The 23251-nt window shown below is 37.3% G+C and overlaps 1 protein-coding gene across 1 annotated transcript in view; it reads left to right on the top strand.

Moving 5' to 3' along the window:
* The first annotated feature begins 4288 nt into the window (after window positions 1-4288).
* SDHAF3 (succinate dehydrogenase complex assembly factor 3) overlaps window positions 4289-23251 on the top strand; it is a 62240-nt gene continuing 43277 nt past the window's right edge. The window contains exon 1 of the mRNA XM_059395730.1: window positions 4289-4539. Within this exon, the coding sequence (XP_059251713.1) occupies window positions 4366-4539 (174 nt within the window). The 5' untranslated portion in view covers window positions 4289-4365. The remainder of the gene's footprint in view (window positions 4540-23251) is intronic.

Genomic DNA, 23251 nt, shown 5'->3' with positions numbered 1-23251 from the left:
TGTAGAATTTAGTAGAAGTAAGTTAAAAAATGAGCCACTTCTGCAACAAATCCAAGTCTGCAGGTGTGTTTCCATACCTAATGACATAAAACAGTTTCCAGATCTTTCACTATTCTCCCATTCACCAACCCTCTCTTATTCTGCTGTAACCTTATTCCCTAGTAAGAATTTTTTTCAACATACTCATGTAAACACTAGAGAATAATACAAAGTAACAGTGCAGTATGTGCCACACAGGTGTTTTCTCTCTTCTTTCAGTTTACTTTTTCTTTTTTTAAATTAAATTTAAAAAATTTTTTCATTGCATTTTTTAACAACATTTTGTTTTTAAATATTTTTATTTATTTATTTGAGAGAGAGACAGTGAGAGAGAGCATGAGCAAGAAGAAGGTCAGAGGGAGAAGCAGACTCCCCATGGAGCTGGGAGCCCGATGTGGGACTCGATCCCTCGACTCCGGGATCATGACCTGAGCCGAAGGCAGCGTCCAACCAACTGAGCCACTCAGGCGTCCCTTCATTACATTTTTTATTGATCACAAAAAAAACCTGAATAGCTTTTTCTGATGCATAGAAGTACACAATTAAAAGCTAAAAGAAACAAACCCAGGGACACAAGTAATATAAAGCTATAGCCTAATATAACGAAATAGGAAATGTACAGGGCACCTGGCTGGCCCAGTCAGAAGAGCATGTGACTCTTGATCTTGAGGTTGTAGGTTCAAACCCCACACTTGGTGTAGAAGTTACTTAAAAGTAGAATCTCGCCCCCTCCTCAAGTTTATTTTTTCTTATTCACTGTTTTTTCTCTGTCTCCTTTGACCTCAAAGTTCTCTATCTGCTTGTTTGCTTGTCCAGAAACTTCTCTAGCAGCTTCTTCTATGTTTGTGCGGAAGTTGGTCTGCACAAGTACCACACTGCAGAGAGCAGCTGCTGCGCTGACTACTTTATGGGTATGGGTATATCGTGCTGGTTTTGTTTTGTATGCCCTGAAAAGCTTACATGATGTGTTCAACAGAGTTTGGAGGAGTTTCCCCTTTCTCTTAAAAGTCCTTTCAGAGCAGGGGTGCTTGGGTGGTGCAGCCAGTTAAGTTAGTGGCTGGTTTTTTTTTTGTTTGTTTGTTTTTTGTTTTTAAAGATTTTATTTATTTGTTAAAGAGAGAGAGAAAAAGATAGAAGGAGCAGGGTAGGGAAGAGGCAGGGAGGGAAGCAGGCTCCCCGCTGAGCAGGGAGCCGGGTAGGTGTGGGTGAGGAGGGTGGGGGGGGGGTGCTATCAATCCCAGCACCCTGGGATTATGACCTGAGCAGTGACTTAACTGACTGAGCCCTCCAGGTGCTCTGGAACTGACTTTGATCTCAGCTCAGGTCTTGATCTCATGAGTCTGAACCCTGCACTGGGCTCTAGCTGGGCGTGGAGTCTATTTAAAAAAAAAAAAAAAGATCTTTCAAAGCAGTGATTTCAGAATGGATATGTGTCTGCTTCTACGTTTACAAAACATTTTGGAGGAAATCTGGGAGAAACCATGATTAGATTAGTAGAAGTGGGAGATACTGAAAATTACCTAACCCAGCATTTGGCGTGTAAGACAATCCAGCATAGAGTGCTTGAGTGACTTGCTTAATAACACACAGGAAAAAGAAACACATGGAAGAAGGATAAAGGAAAGGCCTACATGAGGTGTACTGATCCAGATTAGTGGCCAGGAGTAAAACTCAGATCTTATTTTCAATTCATGGCTATTTTGACCACAGAGGAAAACTGGTCAGCCTAAACTGGAAGCTCAAGGAATAAGAGAAAATTTTATCTTCAAAACATACCTCACTGTCCAGCTCATTGTAATAAATAAATAAAGGCCATCTGTCATTATAGATGTTATTACTTGATTCCTCTTCCCAAGGCCTAACCGCTACATCTTGGCTTCTCTCTCACCCATCATTTGCCATTTCTGAGTATTGATTGCCCAATGTTCTGTGGCCCTTTTCTGCTCCCTTTAGACTGAATTAAGTCTTTTATTGTTATTTTTTATTAATTCATTGGCAGAATGTTTTCCCCACATTTTTATAAGAGCTTTGGCTCTGAAAGAAGTATTTAGTATACGTGTAATTTAGCCCCAAAGGAAACCAGAAAAAAAGTAAACTGGAACAAGAAATTAATTTTCAATTTATAAGGATATTAACAGATGAAGGGTGGTTAAAAAAAATTTCCTGAGGTAAAATAACCACACTGCCATCAGTTCTTGCCATTAATGTGGTTTGTCATAATACCAAATTAAATCCATTTTTAAAAAACTGTTCTGTGCTCTTTTAAACAAATATTTTTCCATATTTTAAACTGAAGGAAAAAGTCCATTCAAGGTAATCAATACTAGAGTACTTACTATTTGTCAGGCACTGTGGTGGGCCCTGAAAAGGACACCAAAATGAGTAAGTCCCTGCCTTTGCTAGCAGGGTGTGGGCCTTCCTTTTCTTTCAAAAAGTCTTTGCACAGAAAAAGGTCTTTGAAGGAATTATATAAATTCCTATTCTCTTGCTCCTTCATCACCAGCAGGTCATATGAGTCATTTGACACCCTCAAAATAACGAGATGTCTGTCCTCATGGAATCTATATTCTAGGGTGTGTGTGTGTGGAGGGGGTGCAGACAATCAGCAAGTAAGCAAAATTTGTGTTTTGGAGGAAAATAAAGCGGGGGGGAGCATAAGGAGTTCTTGGCATGGTTATGTAATTTCAAAGAGTGTCTTTGAAGGGAGGGTCTCAGAAGGGGAAGTGAAGTAAGGGTGAAATGAAGGTGTTAGACAAGACGAGATATATGTGGTGGAGAATTTGAAGCATAGGGAACAGCCAGTGCCAAGGCCTTCAGTTGGGAGTGTGCCTGGCCTGTTCAAAGATGACCAGTATGTCTGGAACTGGCCAACTAGGGAGAAAGCAGTAGGAGAAAATTTAGAGAGCTAAGAAGTCAAGAGTGGGTTTTCCTTAAGGATTTTGTTGAGCAGAGGAGTAACATGATCTAATTCACAGTTTAGGTGCATCATGACCAAAGCTGATCCTGGCCAGAAGCGGGTACCCAAGAAGCTACCACAATATCAGGAGGTGTTGTCTGGAGAGAGAGAGAGAGATGGTTGTGGTTGAGGGCATGGGAGAAATGGTCAAGTTCTGCATATATTTTGTTGGTGGAACCATCAGGATTTGCTGAAGGACCAGATGTGTGATGGGAGGGAGGAAAGCAGTCGCCCCCAGCTTTCTGTAGAGTAGCAGCACTCTCAGTATCACCTTTGAAAAAGGTGCAGATTTTATGTTTTCAGCTAGGCAATTTAATCAGCCTCTCCAGGATAGCGGCCCTGGAAACAATACATTTAAAATGTTTCTAGGGGCTCAGGGTTGGCTCAGCAGGATTTCCACTCAGGTCATGCTTTCAGGGTGTAAGATCAAGCCCCGGGTTGGGCTCTGCACTCAGAGGGAGTCGGCTTGAGATTCTTTCTCCCAGTCCCTGTGCCTTCCCTCCCACCCCCCTCTCAAATAAATAAATAAATAAAATGTTGGGGCGCCTGGGTGGCTCAGTTCTTAAACACCTGCCTTCCTCTCAGGTCATGATCCCAGGACACTGGGATTGAGCCTGGCATTGAGCTCCCTGCTTAGCGGGAAGCCTGATTCTTCCTGTCCTGCTCCTCCCGCTTGTGTTCCCCTCTCGCTATGTTTCTCTTTGTTAAATAAATAAATCTTAAAAAAAAAAAAAAAAGAAATGTTTGTCTATGATTCTTCTGCAACCAATCTGACTTGAGCTGATGAAACCTGCTGGCTCACGGCTCACTTGAGTTAAATGAAAGAGGCTGCACCTTCTGGGTACCATTTAGGAGCACAGCACGGTGCACAGTACGTGGGTTGATGGGCTCCTGAATGGAGAGATTAATCCTAATCCCACTCTGATTCCTCTCGGACAACACAGGAATTTGTAAGATAACTGAAGTGGGTCTAGCTAAACATGGAAGAGGATTTGATGAAGGCTTTCTCAGGCCTTTATCAGCAGAGAAGGGTGAGATGAATGGAAGACAGGATGCGGCGTGACTGAGGGGGGTGACAAAAGGCCCACGTCAATCCTCTGGCCGGCTGCCTCTCTCCTTGGGACAAGTTGAGCTTTAGCAATCTGGCCCGACCGCAGGTCCGTCTCCACCGAGGCCACGCCCCCTCCAGGCAAGAACCCGCCCACTTCCACGTCAGCCGCAGCGGCTCGGTTTCCGGAAGGTCCTGATTTTAGAGCGGACCAAACCGGATGAAGGTCGCGCGCCCTCTTCCGCTAATACCCGGCTTAAAAGTGCGGTAGGCGCGCTTCGTCCCTTTGCGCAGGCGCGGTGTGCGGTCCACGCGCGGGGCTATGCCGGCAGGGCACGTCTCGCGGGTCCGGGCCTTGTACCGGCGCATCTTGCTGTTGCACCGGGCTCTGCCCCCAGACCTCAAAGCCCTTGGCGACCAATATGTGAAGGACGAATTTAGGAGACATAAGACCGTTGGTTCTGACGATGCCCAGCGTTTCTTGCAGGAATGGGAGGCAAGTGAATGCCAACTTTTCTTCGTCCCAGACCCTAAAAGGTGCCCCTGTTTGTCCCCGTGAGAGACAGCCCGTCGCTGCTGGTTTCCCCGGGCGCCGCGCAGGATGCAGCGGCGGCAGCCTGTTCCGTTTGAATTAAACAGCGCAAAGCTGTTCCAACAGTACTTCCCAAAGTTACATCCGGAGCCCGTCTTTCTCCCCGGGTTCCTGGCTGCTGCTGATCCCGTTACCTCGGCGTCCCCAATACAGTTCCTCCTTGTAAGCTCCTGCGCGTGCCAAGCACCGGAGGGGTGAGAATGGCAGCTTACGAAACCGAGTAAATCACGTCAAGTAGCTTTTTGCCCCTCCAGTGCCTTGCATATAGCAAGCTCCTGTTAATAAGTGAATGGTTTTCTCATTATCTAGTTTTCAGATTTACAGGATTGTTTCCGTAATTACTGTTTTTTAAAAAATTTCCATGCTCTTTCTTGGGTCTTAATGTTCTCAGTTGACTGAGACGGGTATCGGATACGACCATAAGCGGTAGAGGAGAAAAATGCTCAGTTAAGTCAGGCGAAAGTTGATTTCTCCGGTGTCTCACATTGCGTTACTTTGTTTCATTGCCCTGTCTCTTTGCCCTAAATCTTAGACACCTGCATTAGCGATTAACTCTTTGACTACCCCCCACCCCCTTTTTGAGTGAGGGAAAAAGAGTATTTCGTGGGGTTGTGGGCCTAGCAGCATTGCTCTTAGATATGATTTGCAAATACCAAGAAATGAATGGAATTGGAAATTAGAGCGACATCTCAGGTATTTGAAAGCAGGAAGCAGTGTCGGTAAAACAGCAGGTAAGCGATTATTGGAAAGCCTCCCAAATTGGTGGCTAGACTGTCTTTTTTTTTTTTTTTTTCTTTTTTTAATTATAAAGTTTTTGGTTAGGGTGAATACAGACCGTTTTCACTGTATCTTAGATTCCCGATTGTAGCTTGCAAGAGGGTTATTTAGGACAATCTTGAAATTTAGAACTTTAAAATCATGTGTGTGAGCGGTAATTAGCCTGTATGGAGCCCGGGGAAGTTGAATCTTAAATGCAAATTGCTTTTTTTTAGTATGGTTACTTGGTTTTAGAGCGAGAAGAACTGGATTCAAGTGCAGATTCTGGAATTTGTTAAATATCATTATCACTTAATTTTTCCTAGTCTTCTTATTTGTGAAATAATAAGTATTTATGCACCTCTAAATTAGTGTCTGTAAATTCATTTAAAAGCGCTTTGTAAATTGCTAATTGCAGTGAGTCTGTAAGAAATTAAGAGTGTTTAAGTGACATCTTTTAAGCCAAGTCAGTTTGTGGCAGGACAGGAAGGAGAGGCTAGCTTTGTCTGAGAAGAAATAAGGGCACTTTGAGAGTTCCAAAGTATAAGAACTTGGAAGCTTTTTAGCAAAAGAGTAGAAACTCAGAATAAATTGATAATAAGCTGGAGGAGAGAGTATGGGTGAATGTGTTGATTGACTGAGGAGGTTTGGTATCAGGAATTCAGCTTTATTTTTTAAATTTAATAATTTTATACTTCCAGAAGAATTACAGAGACAGTACTGAGTTTTCCTCCATACATCCTACATCCACCTTCTCTGTATATAAACATGTATGGGGCGCCTGGGTGGCTCAGTGGGTTAAGCTGCTGCCTTCGGCTCAGGTCATGATCTCAGGGTCCTGGGATCGAGTCCCGCATCGGGCTCTCTGCTCAGCAGGGAGCCTGCTTCCTCCTCTCTCTCTCTCTCTGCCTGCCTCTCTGCCTACTTGTGATCTCTCTCTGTCAAATAAATAAATAAAATCTTTTAAAAAAAAATAAACATGTATGTAACCATGGTGCAGTTATCAAAAATAAGAAATTGACATAAAGAGATTAACATTGCTGCAGTGATGGTAACTACAGGCTTTATTCACATTTTGCCAGTATATCCAATAATGTTCTTACTCTGTTGCAGGATCCAATCCAGGATCCCACACTGCATTTAGTTACCCTGTCTCCTTAGTTTTCTCTAGTCTGACAGTTCTTCAGTCTTTTCTTATCTTTCAGGTGCTTGACACTTTTTGACTCTCTCTCAATTTGAATTTGTTTGTTGTTGTTGTTGTTCTCATGATTACATTGATGTTGTGCATTAGTGAGAGGGATAACAAGCGTGAGGAGTTTTTCTCAACATACCATATCAGAGGGCACATGTTATCAATACAACTTACTACTTGTGATGTCAACTGTGATCATTTGGTTAAGTTTCTCCACTGTAAAGTGACTGTTTTCCTTTTTGAAATTATATATGCATTTTGGGGAGAAACTCTGAAACTGTACAAATATTCTGTTTCTCTGATTTTGCCAACTAGGTTAGCATCATTGATGGATCTTGCCATTGTGTTCTCTTGGTGATTTTCTATTTCTCTCATTCCTTTTGAATTTATTTATTGGAAAGTTTCAGTGGGTAAAGCCATGTCCCTTCTTCCCCATTATTGATCTAACATTTCCACTTATTTTTTGGAATGAAGAAAAGTGTGTTCTGTGGGAGTAGGGCTCTGTAGTTAATGAGTTAACAGCTGGGTAAAGTTCAGTTTAAACCTAGTAATCTAACTGTTTGGATAGAGTATTAATTCTCACAGTTGTAAGGCAGCTCAGTCTAAGCCTGGGAGTTGGAAGGGGTGATGTGGGCTCTGCCAAGAGAGCCAGTTTCTCTTTTTTTTCAAGGATGAAGGATAAAGAAGATTCTAATGACTTGGAGGGGAGAAAATATTGGCTAGGGCAGTGATACTGGAAAGTGATATCCTCCAGTCTTATGGGCTTTTCCCTCCTATGAGTTCTTCAAAACATCTAATTTATGATTATGTTATACCTGTTGTGACTAGTTATGGCCTGGATTTCTGTTGTTTTGGTTAATGATGATTACATATTTGGCACACATGAGTATTACTAGCTTGATGCCTATGTTTCTGTCAAGCTAATTGAGAGTAACACAGTTGTGGAGTTCCTGTGCTTTGTGGACTTTGGGTTTTGATACTCTCTCACTTCTAAAATTACTTACGAACTTGAATGGGTTCTGAATTTGTTGTACTTTAAGGGGCAAACTTAGGTATGGGTCCCACTGGAGAAAAGAGAAAGCTCAGGCATCTTAGAGGCCCCAGCATTAGGAGGAAGTTTCTCTGTTCCTTTCATTTGTAATCATGGAAAACCATGTCAAATGATAGAGGGAATTCAGCTGGGGAAGTTTCTGTTCCAGGACCACTTAGGGGAAGGTAGGAGAAAGTATTTCATTTTATCCTAAGGATAAAAATGTATATGCTTATTTACAGAGTAAATTGTGAATTTATATAGTATTTTACCACAAGAGAAGAAAAAGGGGAGGTTCAGAAGAGCTGTTGGAAATGTTTGAAGGAGAATGTTTGATATCTGGTTGGTAAAATATTTATTGTAATCTTAAGTCTTTTAGGAGGCAACTGTTAGAAGTGGAATTGGGTCTGGGTGGATCAGGGGTCTTATTTATTATTGCATTTTTGAAGTTCTGGCTGCTCAGTTTGGAAGAGAAGCTGATTTAGGTAATACTTTCCATTTTTTTCTCTGGTGTCTGTCCAGTTGTGGAGAGAACTTCTTACCACTTATTTTCTGGGAAATTAGAATAAGTGCTGAAGATTAACTGGCAAATAAAACATGTTTGTGATAGAATGTGAGATGAAGGGTAAAAAAGAGTGAGCTCTCGGGAGCCACTCAGAAGAGACTCCATACGTTTAATTTTTCCTTTTCTGCCCTATTTGTTTATGTCTTCTGCTTTCTTTCTTGGTTTCTTTTGCTTTGCTTAAGGAACTGTTTTGCTCTGTGTCTATAGTTTATAGATGTTTACAGTAGAACTTGTTTCTGGAAAAAGCCAAATACAACAATTGTATTTTACTTTGACATGTCCTAGATTTACTTGTGTGTATTATACAATTATAATACAGTATGAATGTGTGTCTGTTAAATGTGATGGGAGCAGGTAGAGAATGGACGAAGTTGAGGGCCACATACAATGTCTGAGCTGAGCCTTGAGTAAGTCAAAATTACCATGTCATGAAAAAGACTTCCTAGGCAGAGGGAGTAACATATGCCAAGGTACTGAAGTAAGAAACAGTGTGACTTTTTCCAGGATCTTCAGTAATGAGCTTAAAATTTAGTCTCTAAAGTGAGCAATTAGGAAGAAATAAAGCTAGAGAGGTGGCCGGAGACAGGATATTCTTCTAAGGACTTTAGATTTTTATTTGGAATTACTGAAAGATTTTAAGCAGTGGTGAAATGATTCAAATTATATTCTAGAAAGACCACTTTAGCAGCAATATAAAGGAATCATTGAAGAATGAGTCAAATTGAAGGTAGGGAGAATTGTTAGGAGAGTTGTAGTAGAGATGGTATCTATCTGTCTTTATATATGTTGAGAATGTAGGGTATGGATGTGTGTGTTATCTTTTATAAGGCAAAAATGGGACTTAACTTGAGGACCCACATAGGATTAGTGAAAGGGAAGGAAATAGAATGGAAAATTCTCAGGCTTAAGATCATGATACCAGTAACCAGACTATGTATTTAGAAGGAGCTGGGTAAAGAATGAGTATGGTATAGTACATTTTGTGGTAAGCATTCTGGTGGGACAGTCAATTGGAGATGTTCTGAGGTATATATTAGTCTCATACTCAGGAGAGAGATTGTAGCTGGAGGTAGAGAACTGAAATTCCTTATCTGTAGTTAGTTGCTGGTTCAAAGTTGTGGCTGAAAGTGCCCAGATTGGGTAAACTGTTGGGGAACGTATTCAAAGGTAGACCACTAACATTCAGGAGTTAAGAGAATGAAGGCAGTAGTATGGTGCTTGCACTGTTCTGTTCTTTTCTTCTGTATCTGGTGATTTCTGGCTACTTCTGCAAAGGAACATACTTGTGTCCTTCTTGTGTTTAGTTATTTATATTTGTATGGTGGTCTAGATATCATATGTAACATTTGATGTTTGTTTTGTTGTATTTATTGGAGAAGAGGAAGTGCTTCATATTTCCTGTAACCATCCATTTGTAACTCACATGGAATATCTTTGTCTTACTTAGGACTTTGAAGTAGATCATCAGATAAAACATGTATGATTAAGTTGCCTGTTGCCTATATTTAAAGTTTCCTTAACTTAGGATAATTAGGCTTGGATGGGTATTCTGCAGTTCTTAAAATTGTATGCCTTTCTTGCTTAATTTGGGGACCTCATTTTGTTGCTTTTGAACATTCTGATTTGTAGTTTGTATTTTAGCTTGCAGAAGAAAAGGAATGAATTACCTCTCTGTTCAGTAGACAGATCATATATGTCCGGGATGCATCTGCCAAGTATGAGTGAACCTCTCAGTTGTACGTTTATTCTGCATGTTACTCAGTGTAGTGTTTTTGTGATAGTTTGTTGGATGTGATGGTTTACTGAATAGTGATGTATGTTTTCAACATTAAACTTTACCTCTTAAAAATTTTTCAGTCATATTCTGGTCCTTATCTAGTGGTTGAAAAAGGGATAAAGGAGAGGATATGAAACTCAATCATTGGAACATAAAACATTTTTTTCCCATTTCTTAGCATTTGGCTTTTCAGTGATACTTTTCAGTGATACTGTTTTTATTTAGGAATATTTAAATTTTATTGGTGTCATGAGATGTGTTCTAATAGAACTTTTGTTATAAAGGTATTTTAAAAATTCTAATTTGATCATTATTGTCTATATCGATTGTTGTTACCAAAACATAGAGGTCTATTTTATTTAAATGATTTAAAATTTATTTGAACTTACAGATTTAAAATACCGGTGATAATATAATAATAATATACTAGTGATTATGCTTCTAAAATAGATCTCTACACCCACTTTAGGGCTTGAACTCAAAACCCTGAGATCAAGAGTTGCATGCTCTACTGATTGACCAGCGAGGAGCCCTAAAAAAATAAAATAAAATAGATCTGTACATGTGTACACATAACACATAGTCTTAAAGATTTGAAATAAGTTTTTGCATAGAATTTAAGAAGATAAAGGATTGTGGGGTGCCTGGGTGGCTCAGTGGGTTAAAGCCTCTGCCTTCGGCTCAGGTCATGATCCCGGGGTCCTGGGATCGGGCCCCGCATCAGGCTCTCTGCTCCGCCGGGAGCCTGCTTCCTCCTCTCTTTCTCTGCTTGCCTCTTTGCCTACCTGTGATATCTGTCAAATAAATAAATAAAATCTTAAAAAAAAAAAAAGATAAAAGATTGTATATACATAGTTTTACTGGTTTTACTTGTTTTTTAAAATATATTTTACAGTTGCTTAATAAGAACAAATGTCTGAGATTTTACATAAAGAGTATTCGAATTTAAAGGGAGCTTCAGATTGCTGTAGTAAACTCTTATTTTTTTCAGTTAATGTACTTAAATTTAAAAAAAATCAAAGTAATGTTATGTGATTAAAAAATTAGTGTTGGAGGGTTTATAATAAAGAGCAGTATTTTCTATTCTTATCTCTTTTTAAGGTGACATTTTTCTTTTTATTTTGATGTCTTTTATGTTTCAAATATCTTAGGAATTTTGGTTTTCTGTCCTTATTTACAAGAAAGCAATAAGAAAGAGAACTCTGCCTACATATAGGCCTTGTTGATTGGAAAGTTACTTTTAGGCTTACAGAGTTTTCATTATCTGCCTTAGATTTGCTTCTCACTCCTGATTTTCTTACCTACGTGGTATCTGTGTTCAGTTGGTTATGGCAGTTTGGCTTTTTCTTAAGCTCTGTTCTTTCTTTTCTATTCTAAGCTGTAGATCCTAAATCTGCACTGTTTCATGAGTTCAGTCCTCTACCTGCTTCCTGTCTTGAGAAATTCACTGAAATCTGTTGGTGGCTAATGCCTCCATTTTTGTTCTCGGTCATTATGGATTACTCCTTTTGAAAATCCTTTACTATCAGTTCAAAGGAGTTTGGGGAGGAGAGGAAATAAGAAATATGCTGCTATGATTTCTCCAGTATGTCCTCTTAAACTGAAACCCCAGTTCTACCATTTTAAAGAGAAAGTAACTGAGGCTTATAGAAGTAAAATGACTTGTTTGGTATCACACAGCTAGACAGGACCAAAGTCTTGTGTTCTTACTTTATGAAATTAATGTTTCCAAAAAACTATTAAGCTTTTGCAGTATAAAATGCTATCAATATTTTTCTTTTGAATTTTGCTTGTTTGCTTGCTATAATTTGTGTATTTGCTTCTCCATTTTTTGTATTTTTCCTAAGGGAAAGAGAAGCTGCTTTTCTTTTTTTAAAAAAATATTTTATTTTTTTATTTGGCAGAGAGAGACAGAGAGGGAACACAGGCAGGGGGAGTGGGAGAGGGAGAAGTAGGACTCCCTGATGAGCAGGGGTCTTATCCCAGGACCCTGGGATAATGATCTGAGCCCAAAGCAGCTGCTTAACAACTGAGCCACCCAGGCGCCCTTGGAAAGAGAAGCTTCTTAATCATGTTTTTATCCTGTATACCTCTAGTGTAACAAAATGTTTAATTATTGTTTAAAAAGTGATTTAAGTTTATTAGCCCAGGGTGTGGTTTTCAAAATAGAAGTTGCTGTGATATAACTGTTAAACTGTAGTTAGTTAGGCACATGTATTTTCTATGAAATTTTTGGAAGCCTTATTTAGGCCTCAGTGGTCTCAGTTGGAAAAATAATGTTTTATCCTTGAAGATAAGGATGTACTGATAAGTTCTTTTACCTCTAAGATACGGTTATATTAGATGAGTTAAAACTATATCAAATGGCTTAACCTACTTTACACTTTTCATTGGTAACACAGATTTTTTTCTCTTTCATCTTTTCTGTTAGTTTTAGGGTAATATCTTTTTATAGTAATAGAATGGTTAAAAAAATTTGTTTTTTATAATAGTTATAATTAACATAAAGTTAAAAACCCCTGAATTTTAAAAAGTTAAAAAAGCAAATGAAATGTCTTTTGAATTAATGTGATACATGCTTAATTAATATAAAATGCTGGTTAGCTTGGATTGGGAAAACACAGCTTTTAAAAAGAGTGGGCAGGGCGCCTGGGTGGCTCAGTGGGTTAAGCCGCTGCCTTCGGCTCAGGTCATGATCTCAGGGTCCTGGGATCGAGTCCCGCATCGGGCTCTCTGCTCAGCAGGGAGCCTGCTTCCTCCTCTCTCTGCCTGCCTCTCTGCCTACTTGTGATCTCTCTGTGTCAAATAAATAAATAAAATCTTAAAAAAAAAAGTAAATAAAAAGAGTGGGCAAAAGGGACCCCAGTAAAAGATCAGTCTATGATTTATTTACAAGGATATTAATTGTGCTGTATATATATGGTAATAATGACAAATCAAAAACAGTATAGATATCCAATGATGGAGAAGAATGAAATGATAGCATAGCCATATGATGGGTGGGTTACTATGCAGCTAGAAATAGTGTTTCAAAAGAATTAATGACTGGGAAAACTGTTCATGTTATAATTAAATGTAAACGGTGTTTATCTTTGGGTCGTATGGTAAAGGATGATTGTAATTTTCTTCCTTGAACCACCTATTTTCCAGATTCTCTGCGAAGATGAGTGCTACTTTAGTAATTACAAGAAAAGCCAATAAATGTTATTTTTAAAAATGCAGCTGGATATACTCAATATTTTTGTTACCAGTCTCATGTCATAAAGCACTTGAGGTAAACACATTAAGAGTCAAATACCAGCACCTTATAAATACATTTCCTAATTTTGCCATTTAAATTTTGTAAGTTAGGGGCGCCTGGGTGGCTCAGTTGGTTAAGCCTCTGCCTTTGGCTCAGGTCATGATTCCAGGGTCTGGGATCTAACTGGAATCGGGGTCCCTGCTCAGTGGGATGCCTGCTTCTCTGTCTCTCTCTGACCCTTACCCCCCAACCTTGTGCATGTGTGTGCTCTCTCTCTGTCTCAACTAAATAAATAAAATATTTAGAAAAAATAAATTTTGTAGGTTAACTTAAACTACTTCATGATTAATAAATAATGTCAGCTATATATTTTATGATTCTTGCTGAGTTTTGTAAATGAAATGAAAAAAAAAAATCTGAACATGTATTCAACAATGTAAATGGCCACTTAAATGAGACAAAAGAAATGAAAGGTATCCAGATTGGAAAGAAAGAAATAAAACTCATTTTATTCACAATGGGATTATGTAGAAAATCTGATAGAATCTACAAAAAAAATCTAAAATTAGTCAGTTTAGCAAGTTTGTATGATAAATGATCATTATACAAAAGTTAACTATTTTTATGTACTAGCAATGCAGACTTGGAACTTAAAACTTAAAAATACTACTTACCATCAAAAAATATTAAATACTTAGGGATGATGTAAACAAAGGATGTACAAACCTATACATTGAAAACTATAAAGCACTGCTGGAAAAAAGATATGTAGACTCAAAATAAAACTTACCTAGTTATTCTTTTTTTAATTTTTTAATTTTTAAATTAAAAAAAAATTTATTTTTTAAATTTCTTTTCAGTGTTCCAGAATTCATAGTTTATGCACCACACCCAGTGCTCCATGCAATACATGCCCTTCACAATACCCACCACCAGGCTCACCCAACCTCCCACCCCGCTCCCCTCAAAAACTCTGTTAGTTCCTCAGAGTTATTCTCTTTTACCTAACCACTGGAAGATACATTTTAGAATCTTTAGTGCTCTAAACTGATATCAGAAAAGAATCATCAGGGCCATTTTCTGGTATAGTATTAAGTTTATCTATTTATTTTTAAAAGATTCTGAGAGAGAGTGCATGTATGCACACAAGCGGGGGGCGGTGGGTGGAGGGGAGACAGGAGAAGCAGGCTCCCCACTGAGCAGGGAGCCTGGTGTGGGCTGGATCCCAGGGTCCTGGGATCATGTCCTGAGCTGAAGGCAGCTGCTTAACTGACTGAGCTACCAAGGTGCCCCATGTTAAGCTTTTTTAAAAACAACTTGAAGAATCTTCTCTTGCTTAATTTCCTAGATATCAAACTTAAGTATTCATTGATTCTCCAATAACTTAATTTGATCAAAATTAAATTGCTACTTAATAACTTAAAAAAATCTGTAGTAGTTTAATTGTTCACATTTTCTTTTTCTAAGTATTATTAGAAGATTTGTCAGGCTGACAGGTGGGACTGGAAGGGAGATTGGTTAACTATTGGTTAGTCTTCTGGTAGGTTAGTCAGAGAAGATGGAAGACCTGTAAATAGGCTGAATTGGTGGCTTGGAAGCTAGTAGGTTAAGAAAGCAATTCCAGGTGGGTATATGTCACTTAACATTGTGGTTATAATTCCTGGTAATTGACCTTGTAGGTCTGGAATTAGACTTTATATACCAGTGTACCCAGAGATGATCAGATGTTGGCATCAGACTCACACTAACTAAATTTATAAATTTTGAAGTATAAACCAGAATGATGATTGAAGTATAAACTAGAATATTCATTTTTGTTGGTTGGTTATGGGTACTGGTGAAGTGGAGGGTGGGGGTAGGGCTCTTCTTTGAGTCATAATATTTATATCTACATCCAGGGAACTCTTTTTCGGATGTGTCTCGGAATACAGAATTTTTTAGATTTTTAGAAAGGTAATAAGGACTATGACTGAATTTTAAGAAATAACTGGGGTGGCACCCTGTAATCAAATACATTAATACTCCACACTAAAATATTTGACTTTTAATATTAAGTGAAGTAAATAAAGGGTTTCTGTCCATTGAGATCAGGATTTGCTGCCAGGTAAGTTCTGAAAAAGCTTTTGTTTGTCGAAACTTTTTGACTTCAGAACAGTAAGTAAGGGATTGTGGACCTCTATTAAGCTTTCTCAGAAACTGAATTAGTGTTTAGAAGGTTGCCGAGTAAACATGGAATTAAAATAATGGGAAGTGGGTAGGCATGAGAGATTTTTCATCAGGCCTCACTATATCTATAGCAGAGAACATCATGGATTCTGCTGCTTTCCTGCTCTTTTTTTCCTGGACAGTGTGAACACATACTAGCAAGTTTGCCCCCTTGTAATAGTTTATTATTTTATTATTTTCATTGTAAGCACTTTCTTTCTGTCAAAGCATTATTATTATTGCCATTAATGTGTTAATAGATTAAGCTAGCAAATTTCTCATCTGGGCCCTAGAGAATTCAGATACTTCCCATGGTATGTGGATTTAATTAGCTTAATTCCAAAGGGAGGATCATATTTATCTTATTTACAAAGTTTTGCTCTTCTCAACTCCTAAATCACTAGAACTTGGAAGCATTTCCAAAATAAACTGCATTTTGACTTTTGTGCTCTCAAACATTAAAATATTTATGCTTTATTTGAATAGATTTTAAAAACATACACCCACATGGTTTTTTTTCCTTTGGAAAGTTATCATTATTATAAACAAATAAAAATTGTAAAATGTTGTTTATTGTATGTTTAAATTGGAGAGGTTTCTGGTCTTTGATGCAGTGACTCTTTGCTGAAGGTGAAGAGGTCTACAGTTTGTTTGAAAATTGTTCCATTGAATAAAAAATGCATACACTTCTCCTAGAACGCTTACCCCTTCCAAACTAAGAACGGCCAGAGGTGGCATGGCAGACACACATGTACACATATACAAAATCAGCTACGATGACACCGGCGTGTAGTATCAGCGGGTGTAGCTTCACAGCAGACATTCTAAACAGTGACTCTTCAGAGACGCATCTTGTTCTAGCACCTCCCACTTCCCAGCATGGGCCTCAATGGTTTGTGCATGTTACTTTTACATTTTATAAGCAATGGATATGTGCACTTGATAACTCAGAATTTCTGGCCAATAACCTTAGTTAACAACCTTAGTTAATAACCTTTTTTAGCTTGTAAAAAAGGCCATGAACATCTTTGGATGCTTTTACAAGGCCAGGAGCAAGATGCACACAGTGAGAAAAACTTCTTATTTTATTTTATTTTTTATTTTTTTAAAGATTCCATTTATTTATTTGACAGAGATTACAAGCAGGCAGAGAGGCAGGCAGAGAGAGGAGGAAGCAGGCTCCCTGCTGAGCAGAGAGCCCGATGCTATGTGGGGCTCTATCCCAGGACCCTGGGATCGCCACCCGAGCCAAAGGCAGAGGCTTTAACCCACTGAGCCACCGAGGTGCCCCAAAACTTCTTAGTTTAAAATATTTGGAAATATGCATAACTTTGATAAAGTGTCTGAGTGTGCTGACTCCCTTGGCTCCTTCATTCATGTAAATCACTTAATATTTCTAAGATTTTTTTTAGAAACTGCAGCATGATCATATTCTAACTTTGTAATTAAATCCGATGAGGGGCTGCTCTTTTGCTGTCAGATTATTCCACATCTATTTGGTCTTCAGTGGATATGCCAGGGTTTTTGGATTCGATCATAAGCTAGAACTCTGAACAGAACAGGAAAAAAATTAGCCAGTAATGACCATTTGGGGGCATTAGGATCTTTCCTTCTTCTCTTAGTTGGCCCCAAATGCTCCATTTTTGGACCATCATGTTTGGATTTCCCAGATACTGTCTTCTATAGCTCAGAGCACTTGGAGCACTGCAAAGGAAAGACAAAGCAAAAACTGCAGTGCTGTTTGGGATCTCTGGATTTTTCTTTTTTTGTACTTCTGGCTTACTTGACTGAACAAGGCAGAACAGACTCTTTGTTCTTTAGTTTCATGGGTCACTGTTAGCCATATTGAGTATTGTTTGCTAATTTGTACATATAATTTTAAAGAAGAATTGGTAGTTTAATGATTATTATTAGGTCAGTTTTAAAAGTATATATTTATATACTATATTTAAGATAGGAGTATTTAAGATAGACATCTCTATGCCATTTTTGGCTATTTAATTTGTTAGTTTCACCTAGATTTGACAAGCTTTTGGGACAGAGTTTGTAATAATAGAAGTTTCTGAAGCTTGATACTTTTTGTAACTACTTTTATGCTATATTTCTGAGAAGTTGTTTATAAATTAATTGCTTTTGAAATTTAACTATATTTTAAGTATCTTGGCAAACTTACTATTACAGGGAATTCTTTTGAGAATCCTTTTGTGAAGTGAATAATCAGCCCGTAATTTGTTTCTTTGTGTAAACCTGCATTTGCATACATCAAATTTGTTTTAAATAGGGTGTGTCTACAGATGTCGATGGCGTGTGTCTAAAAAGAATAAAATTTAATTTCTGTTTGATGTGAAGAACAAATTCAGATTTGGCACTTTTGATGAGTGAGACATAACAGATCATTTTAGTTCTATTCTTTTCAACTAAATGCTATCAAAATGTGCTCTACACCCTAAATTAAGGAGGTGGCAAGTGTTCATATATTAAGATTGAACTACAGTATATTTTAAACTATATTTTCTTAAATAGTAACAGAGTTAGTATGAAGTTATACAAAGTTTAAAAAGTTATTTAGTAGTTTTATCTTTCTTAAAAGCAAACTGGATCCCCAATCCTAATGATTTGTTTTTCTTTTTGTTTTATCTTTTTAATTACAGAAGTGTATGTTGCTTTTAATACAACATGTTTGTTAGCTTTCTACTTTAGTTTGATTCCCAGCAGCTTACTGCCTTGCTTAATACTTGGAAGATACTGATAATTCATCCTCCTTTTATGGATACTGAAATGCTTTTAACCAGAATTAATCATAAACAGCTATTTAGTCCATAATATAGCATAAATATGGTACACTTATAATGAAAAAATAAAATGTAATAGCTATTGTGTAATATTCTAACTGTTCTGTGGTTAAATAGACCTTTTCTGCAGGACAATCTAGGAGTCTAACTACTATTTGTTACGTTATTTCTCTGGGAAAGGATATACAAATCAAAGCTGATGGCATTGGGAACTTGGCCCCATCTTTCAGATCCTCTGCACAGCCTAGTGGATAGTCTATCAAAGGAGAATCTTCTCAAAATTGACATGGGTACTGTTGGATCCCATGGAAAGTCAAGCCTTTCTTTGATAACTGTGGAGGGAGTCAGTGGCTTAGGGAACCATTGGAAATGTCCTGGGATTTAGGAGAAACACCTCTTTCAACATAAATAGAGCTAGCCATTTGTTTTTCCATGGTCTTTACCAATTGAGGGTGATGATGGGTAATCCAGAGGACATTAATAAGGTCGAAAACTGGAAAGAAAGCAAAGTATCAGGAGAGAGTTTTCATCACATCCAAGGTAGGACCTGAAGAAATTGTTCCAAATGTAGGCCTTGAATTTTGTAAAGATGTTGGTCACACTGTGCCAGGGAGAACTAAACAGAAGCAGCCCACCTGATTTGATTTCATTCAGTGCCTCATTCAGTGTTCATTCATTCATTCATTCATTCAGTGCATACTGTTTTTCAGGGGATTCAGAGATTAATACATGGTCAGTATCTTTAAGGAGTTTATTAAGTTTGCTACAAGTCTGTATAAGATAGTATGAAATCAGTTTACCTTAAAGAATAGTGGTAGAGGGGTGCCAGGGTGGCTCAGCCAGCTAAGCATCTGTCTTTGGCTTGGGTCATGATCCCAGGGTCCTGGGATTGAACCCCGCTTGGGTTCTCTGCTCAGCCGGGAAGTCTGCTTTTCCCTTTCCTTCCTCCCCTGCTCGTGTTCTCTCTCTCAAATAAATAAATAAAATCTTAAAAAAAAAAAAGAAGTAAAGTGGTTGAAAATGTTGGTCTTTTGTCAATGGGTACTATGAGTTAATTGGGAAGAAAACTTTTTAGCCAATTGAATTCATGATTAGTCAGTTTTCTACTCAGTGTATCAATCTTGTCACTTGTTCCTTGATATGGATCCATTCTGTTGGATTTGAAGATCTTTTTATCTTTGAGCTTGTTTTAAAAATATGGCTTACCCCTATGGGAGATTGCATTGTAAACTTTCGTTAGTAACACTTAAATGATTATCTGACATTGGCTAGCATCCAGTCACTTACCTTGTGACCTTGGGTAATTTGATGAACCACTCCAAGCCTGTTTCTTCATCAGTAAAATGGGAATACCAGCAGTAGTTACCTCTTAAGGTTAAGGAGTCAGTAAGATGATAGATTCATAACAGTTGCCTTGTATGGTAGTACTCTAGAAATGCTAGCTATTTTACCTCTAGTGTAGGGTACAATGGAGATTAAAAGCAAAGAGGCAAGATTTTCAGGGAAGACCTTTGAAGGTGCTGAAAACAAATTTTGTGATTTCATTATTTTTAATTCTTCCTTTTCTCTTATCTTATATAGCCAATTAGTTGCTAAATCCTATTGATTCTGTTTCCTTTTACCATGCCAGAACCCTGACTTACTGTCTCCACTCTCATTACCTCTAGATGTTTGTAGTAATTTCATGAATAATCTTGCTGTTAGTCTCTTAATTGTCAGCTTATAAAACACAACTTTGACCATATTATTGCCTCTGTCAAAATCATCACTGTTTTCCCATTGACCTCTCCTTAACCTAGAGTTTACAACTGCAAAATCTGGCTTGAATATATTTTATTTTATCGTTCATCTCCGTATTCTCTGCTGTGTATCCTACCTTCCGCTTCTACTTGCGTGCTGTTCTCTGGATGTGGTCGTAAGTTGTTTGGCTTTCACTGTTCATTTGGCCTAAATATTTTCCTATATCTATATGACCAAATCGTAAAGTGACTTTCACAACAGCCCTAGTACTTTCCTATCCATTCTTTCTTAATTAATTCTTCCAGTAAAAAGCAAAATTCTATTTTCCAATTTCCTGAACAGTATTTTTTTGGTATTTTTGTTTTGGTACTTAATGCTTTCAACATTGTATTATAGTTATTTGTGTACATCCTTTTGGTACTGTTGGTGGTAAGTTTCTTGAGGATAAAAATTATGTTTTACCTATCTTTGTGTACTTTAAAGCTCTTAGGATGGTATTTTGCTTATAATAAATGCTCAGTAAATCTCCCCGCCCAAAGAAAAAATGTATGATTATATTTCAGATGAAGACCAAATATACTGATGTCCATAGTTAGATTAAAAAGTTAACCAATCATTTGAATGTGTGAATTGTAGTCTTTGTAAAGATTAATAGTTTAAGCAAAGGCTTTTATTCTTATATGAGAATTCTTGCATTGTATTTTATAAATACATAAGAAATTTTATTATTTATTATATTATATATTAATATATTATTATATATTTATTATTATTATTAAAGATTTTATTTATTCATTTGAGAGAAAGAGAGAGAGTACAAGGAGAGGCAGAGGCAGAGGAAGGGGAAGAAGCAGACTCCCCGCTGAGCTGGGAGCCTGACATGGGGTTGATCCCAGGACCTGCAGGCAGAGGCTTAACCATGTAAGCCACCTAGGCACCCCTACATAAGAATTCAGTGCTGTATTTCATAGGGTACTATGAATTCATGTTTTTACCTAGCTATTGATAAGTCAGCAGGCATCTGAATGTATGAAAAGCAGGCTCAGTTTTTATTTTTTATTTATTTTTTGCTATGTAATTGTTAATAAGCTTTTGGTCTTTATAAAATTTATATTCAACACCTGTGGTTCCTAATTACTCAGGACAAGTTAGTGTAGCTTTATATTCCTGTCTCCTTTTCCCCTGAAAATAGTCTTGTAAGTACCTAAAGTGGGAAAGAGATGAGGAGTGAATATTTAAGGAATTTAAGATCATGAACTGGGAGAGACCTAGGATAGCCATAACTGCTAAGAGTCTTGGAAGCAAAACAGAGGTTGACTGTCTGTCTCGCAGTTTCCTTAAGCTGCAAGGAACACTGTCTTTTCTTAGGAAGAAGACAGGCGCGAAGAGTTCCTATGCATGATCATTTTCACTAAATTCTTCTAAGAATATGGATATAGCTTATAACTGTATTCTAATATTGGGAAACAAATACTTAATGAGATGCTGGCATTTTTTTGTGCAAGTGTAATTTCAAAATTTTCCACACGATGGCAGAAGATCCTTTTATCTGGAAAGGCTAGTCACTGAAATTCAGAAAAGTTGGTTTCAATTTTATCTAAAATAGTATTTATCTTTCATATTGCAACTAGTAATTTTCATGTTTGTATTGTCTGATATAGATATGTTATTGCTATTTTAAGTATTTTAAATATTTTCACTAATTTTAAAGTGGGTTTCCTCCCCATTTTCTTGTATACAGTTTAAATCCATTTTTGAAGATTTCGTGGGTTTTCCTAGAATAGTTTTTAAAATAATTGTTTTGGTGTCTTTTTTTTTTTATTAGTGTAGGGGAAATTTAATATGGTTATTTACTATCTATGAAAGTATGAAGCTCTATAGGTAGATTCGTATTTGACTTTATTTTAGAAATTGAGGAATTGATGTAACATGCATTTTTTTATGTTAACTTGCTTAGAATTTTGAATGGCTGTTTCATGTTTCTTGCTCTCTTTACTGTTTTCCCTATCATTGTCAGGTCTTCTCTGAAATCACCCTTGTCTTAATTTAAGAAATTCATTCATTCTATAATTATTTATTAAATGCTTGCTGTGTTTCATATACCACTATAGACAGACGATAATTCATAGTGGTAAAAAATTTCACCGGATATAATCTGTTTTCTGGAGTTCAGTCTTACAAGCAGACAGCTACCCAGATACATTGTTGTGTTTGAGTTAATGTTTGTGATTCTCACTGAAATAGTATACTTCTGCTAAAATCTTAAACACCCTGCAAGTTTTATGTAGGTACAGCCGATTAACTGTAAAATTATGAATTACTCAAATGAAGACTTGAAAAAGATTAAAATAAAGATTTGAAAATTTCATAAAAACTTAAATAGGCCAATTGTTTTGCTTGTTTTGAAAACTAGATGATTATCTGGTTTAAAAAAAGGGGGAATAACATGACATTTTTTACTTGTAGCTAGTAACATTCTGGCCTTTTTCAGTGTGCAAGTGTTTTATCTTAAATATTATCTGTATCATTTGTCAAAACTGAAATGCTTGAGAGTAAAAGCACTAAAATTGTAAACAGACATAAAATGTATATTTATTAACTTATATATTTGGCTTATATTGGTAGACCTGTAAAATAGCTCTTTATGGGGGTTCCTGGGTGGCTCAGTCGATTAGGTATCTGCCTTCGGCTCAGGTCCTGATCTCAGGGTCCTGGGATTGAGTCCCATATCAGGCTTCCTGCTTGCGGGGAGCCTGCTTCTCCCTTTGCCTGCCCCTTGTCCTGTTTGTGTGCTACTCTCGCTCTTTCTCTGACAAAAATAATGGCTCTTTATGAAAACTGTCCAAAAATAAATTGTCAAAATATAAAAATTATATATATATTTGTTTACTTTAAGGCAGACCCCTCACCCCATAGTGATTATATGAACAATACAAAAAGAACATTTAACTCTTGGGATACATTAATATTAGACCTTTCTTTTTAGCTGTTTCTCTCTGTAATTCTGGGTCCCCTTTTTGTGAAGAATATAGTTTTGGCCATATGGTTTTGTTATTGAAAGTTTTCCCTTAAAATTGCTTGCTGTAAGCTTTTTCAAAGTTCTGTTTTTATGATTAACAGAGTTGAATTATTGATTTCTTTAATTGAGAAAACTTTTCTGTAGGTGTTGAGATATCAAAGGAGTTAAAGGTAAATTCTGCTTAATGGACGATAGTTTTCAGATCAATGTTTTGTGACATTTAAATGTATCAGTATTTAAGCCCAAATATTTTAATAGGTACTATTTTTTAGTCTCCATTTAGAATAGTTTTCTTAAGT

The sequence above is a fragment of the Mustela nigripes genome, chromosome 4 (genome assembly GCF_022355385.1).
Source record: "Mustela nigripes isolate SB6536 chromosome 4, MUSNIG.SB6536, whole genome shotgun sequence".
NCBI lineage: Eukaryota > Metazoa > Chordata > Mammalia > Carnivora > Mustelidae > Mustela > Mustela nigripes.
The sequence above is the reverse complement of the archived record's forward strand: the minus strand, read 5'-3'. Positions and strand labels throughout refer to the sequence as shown.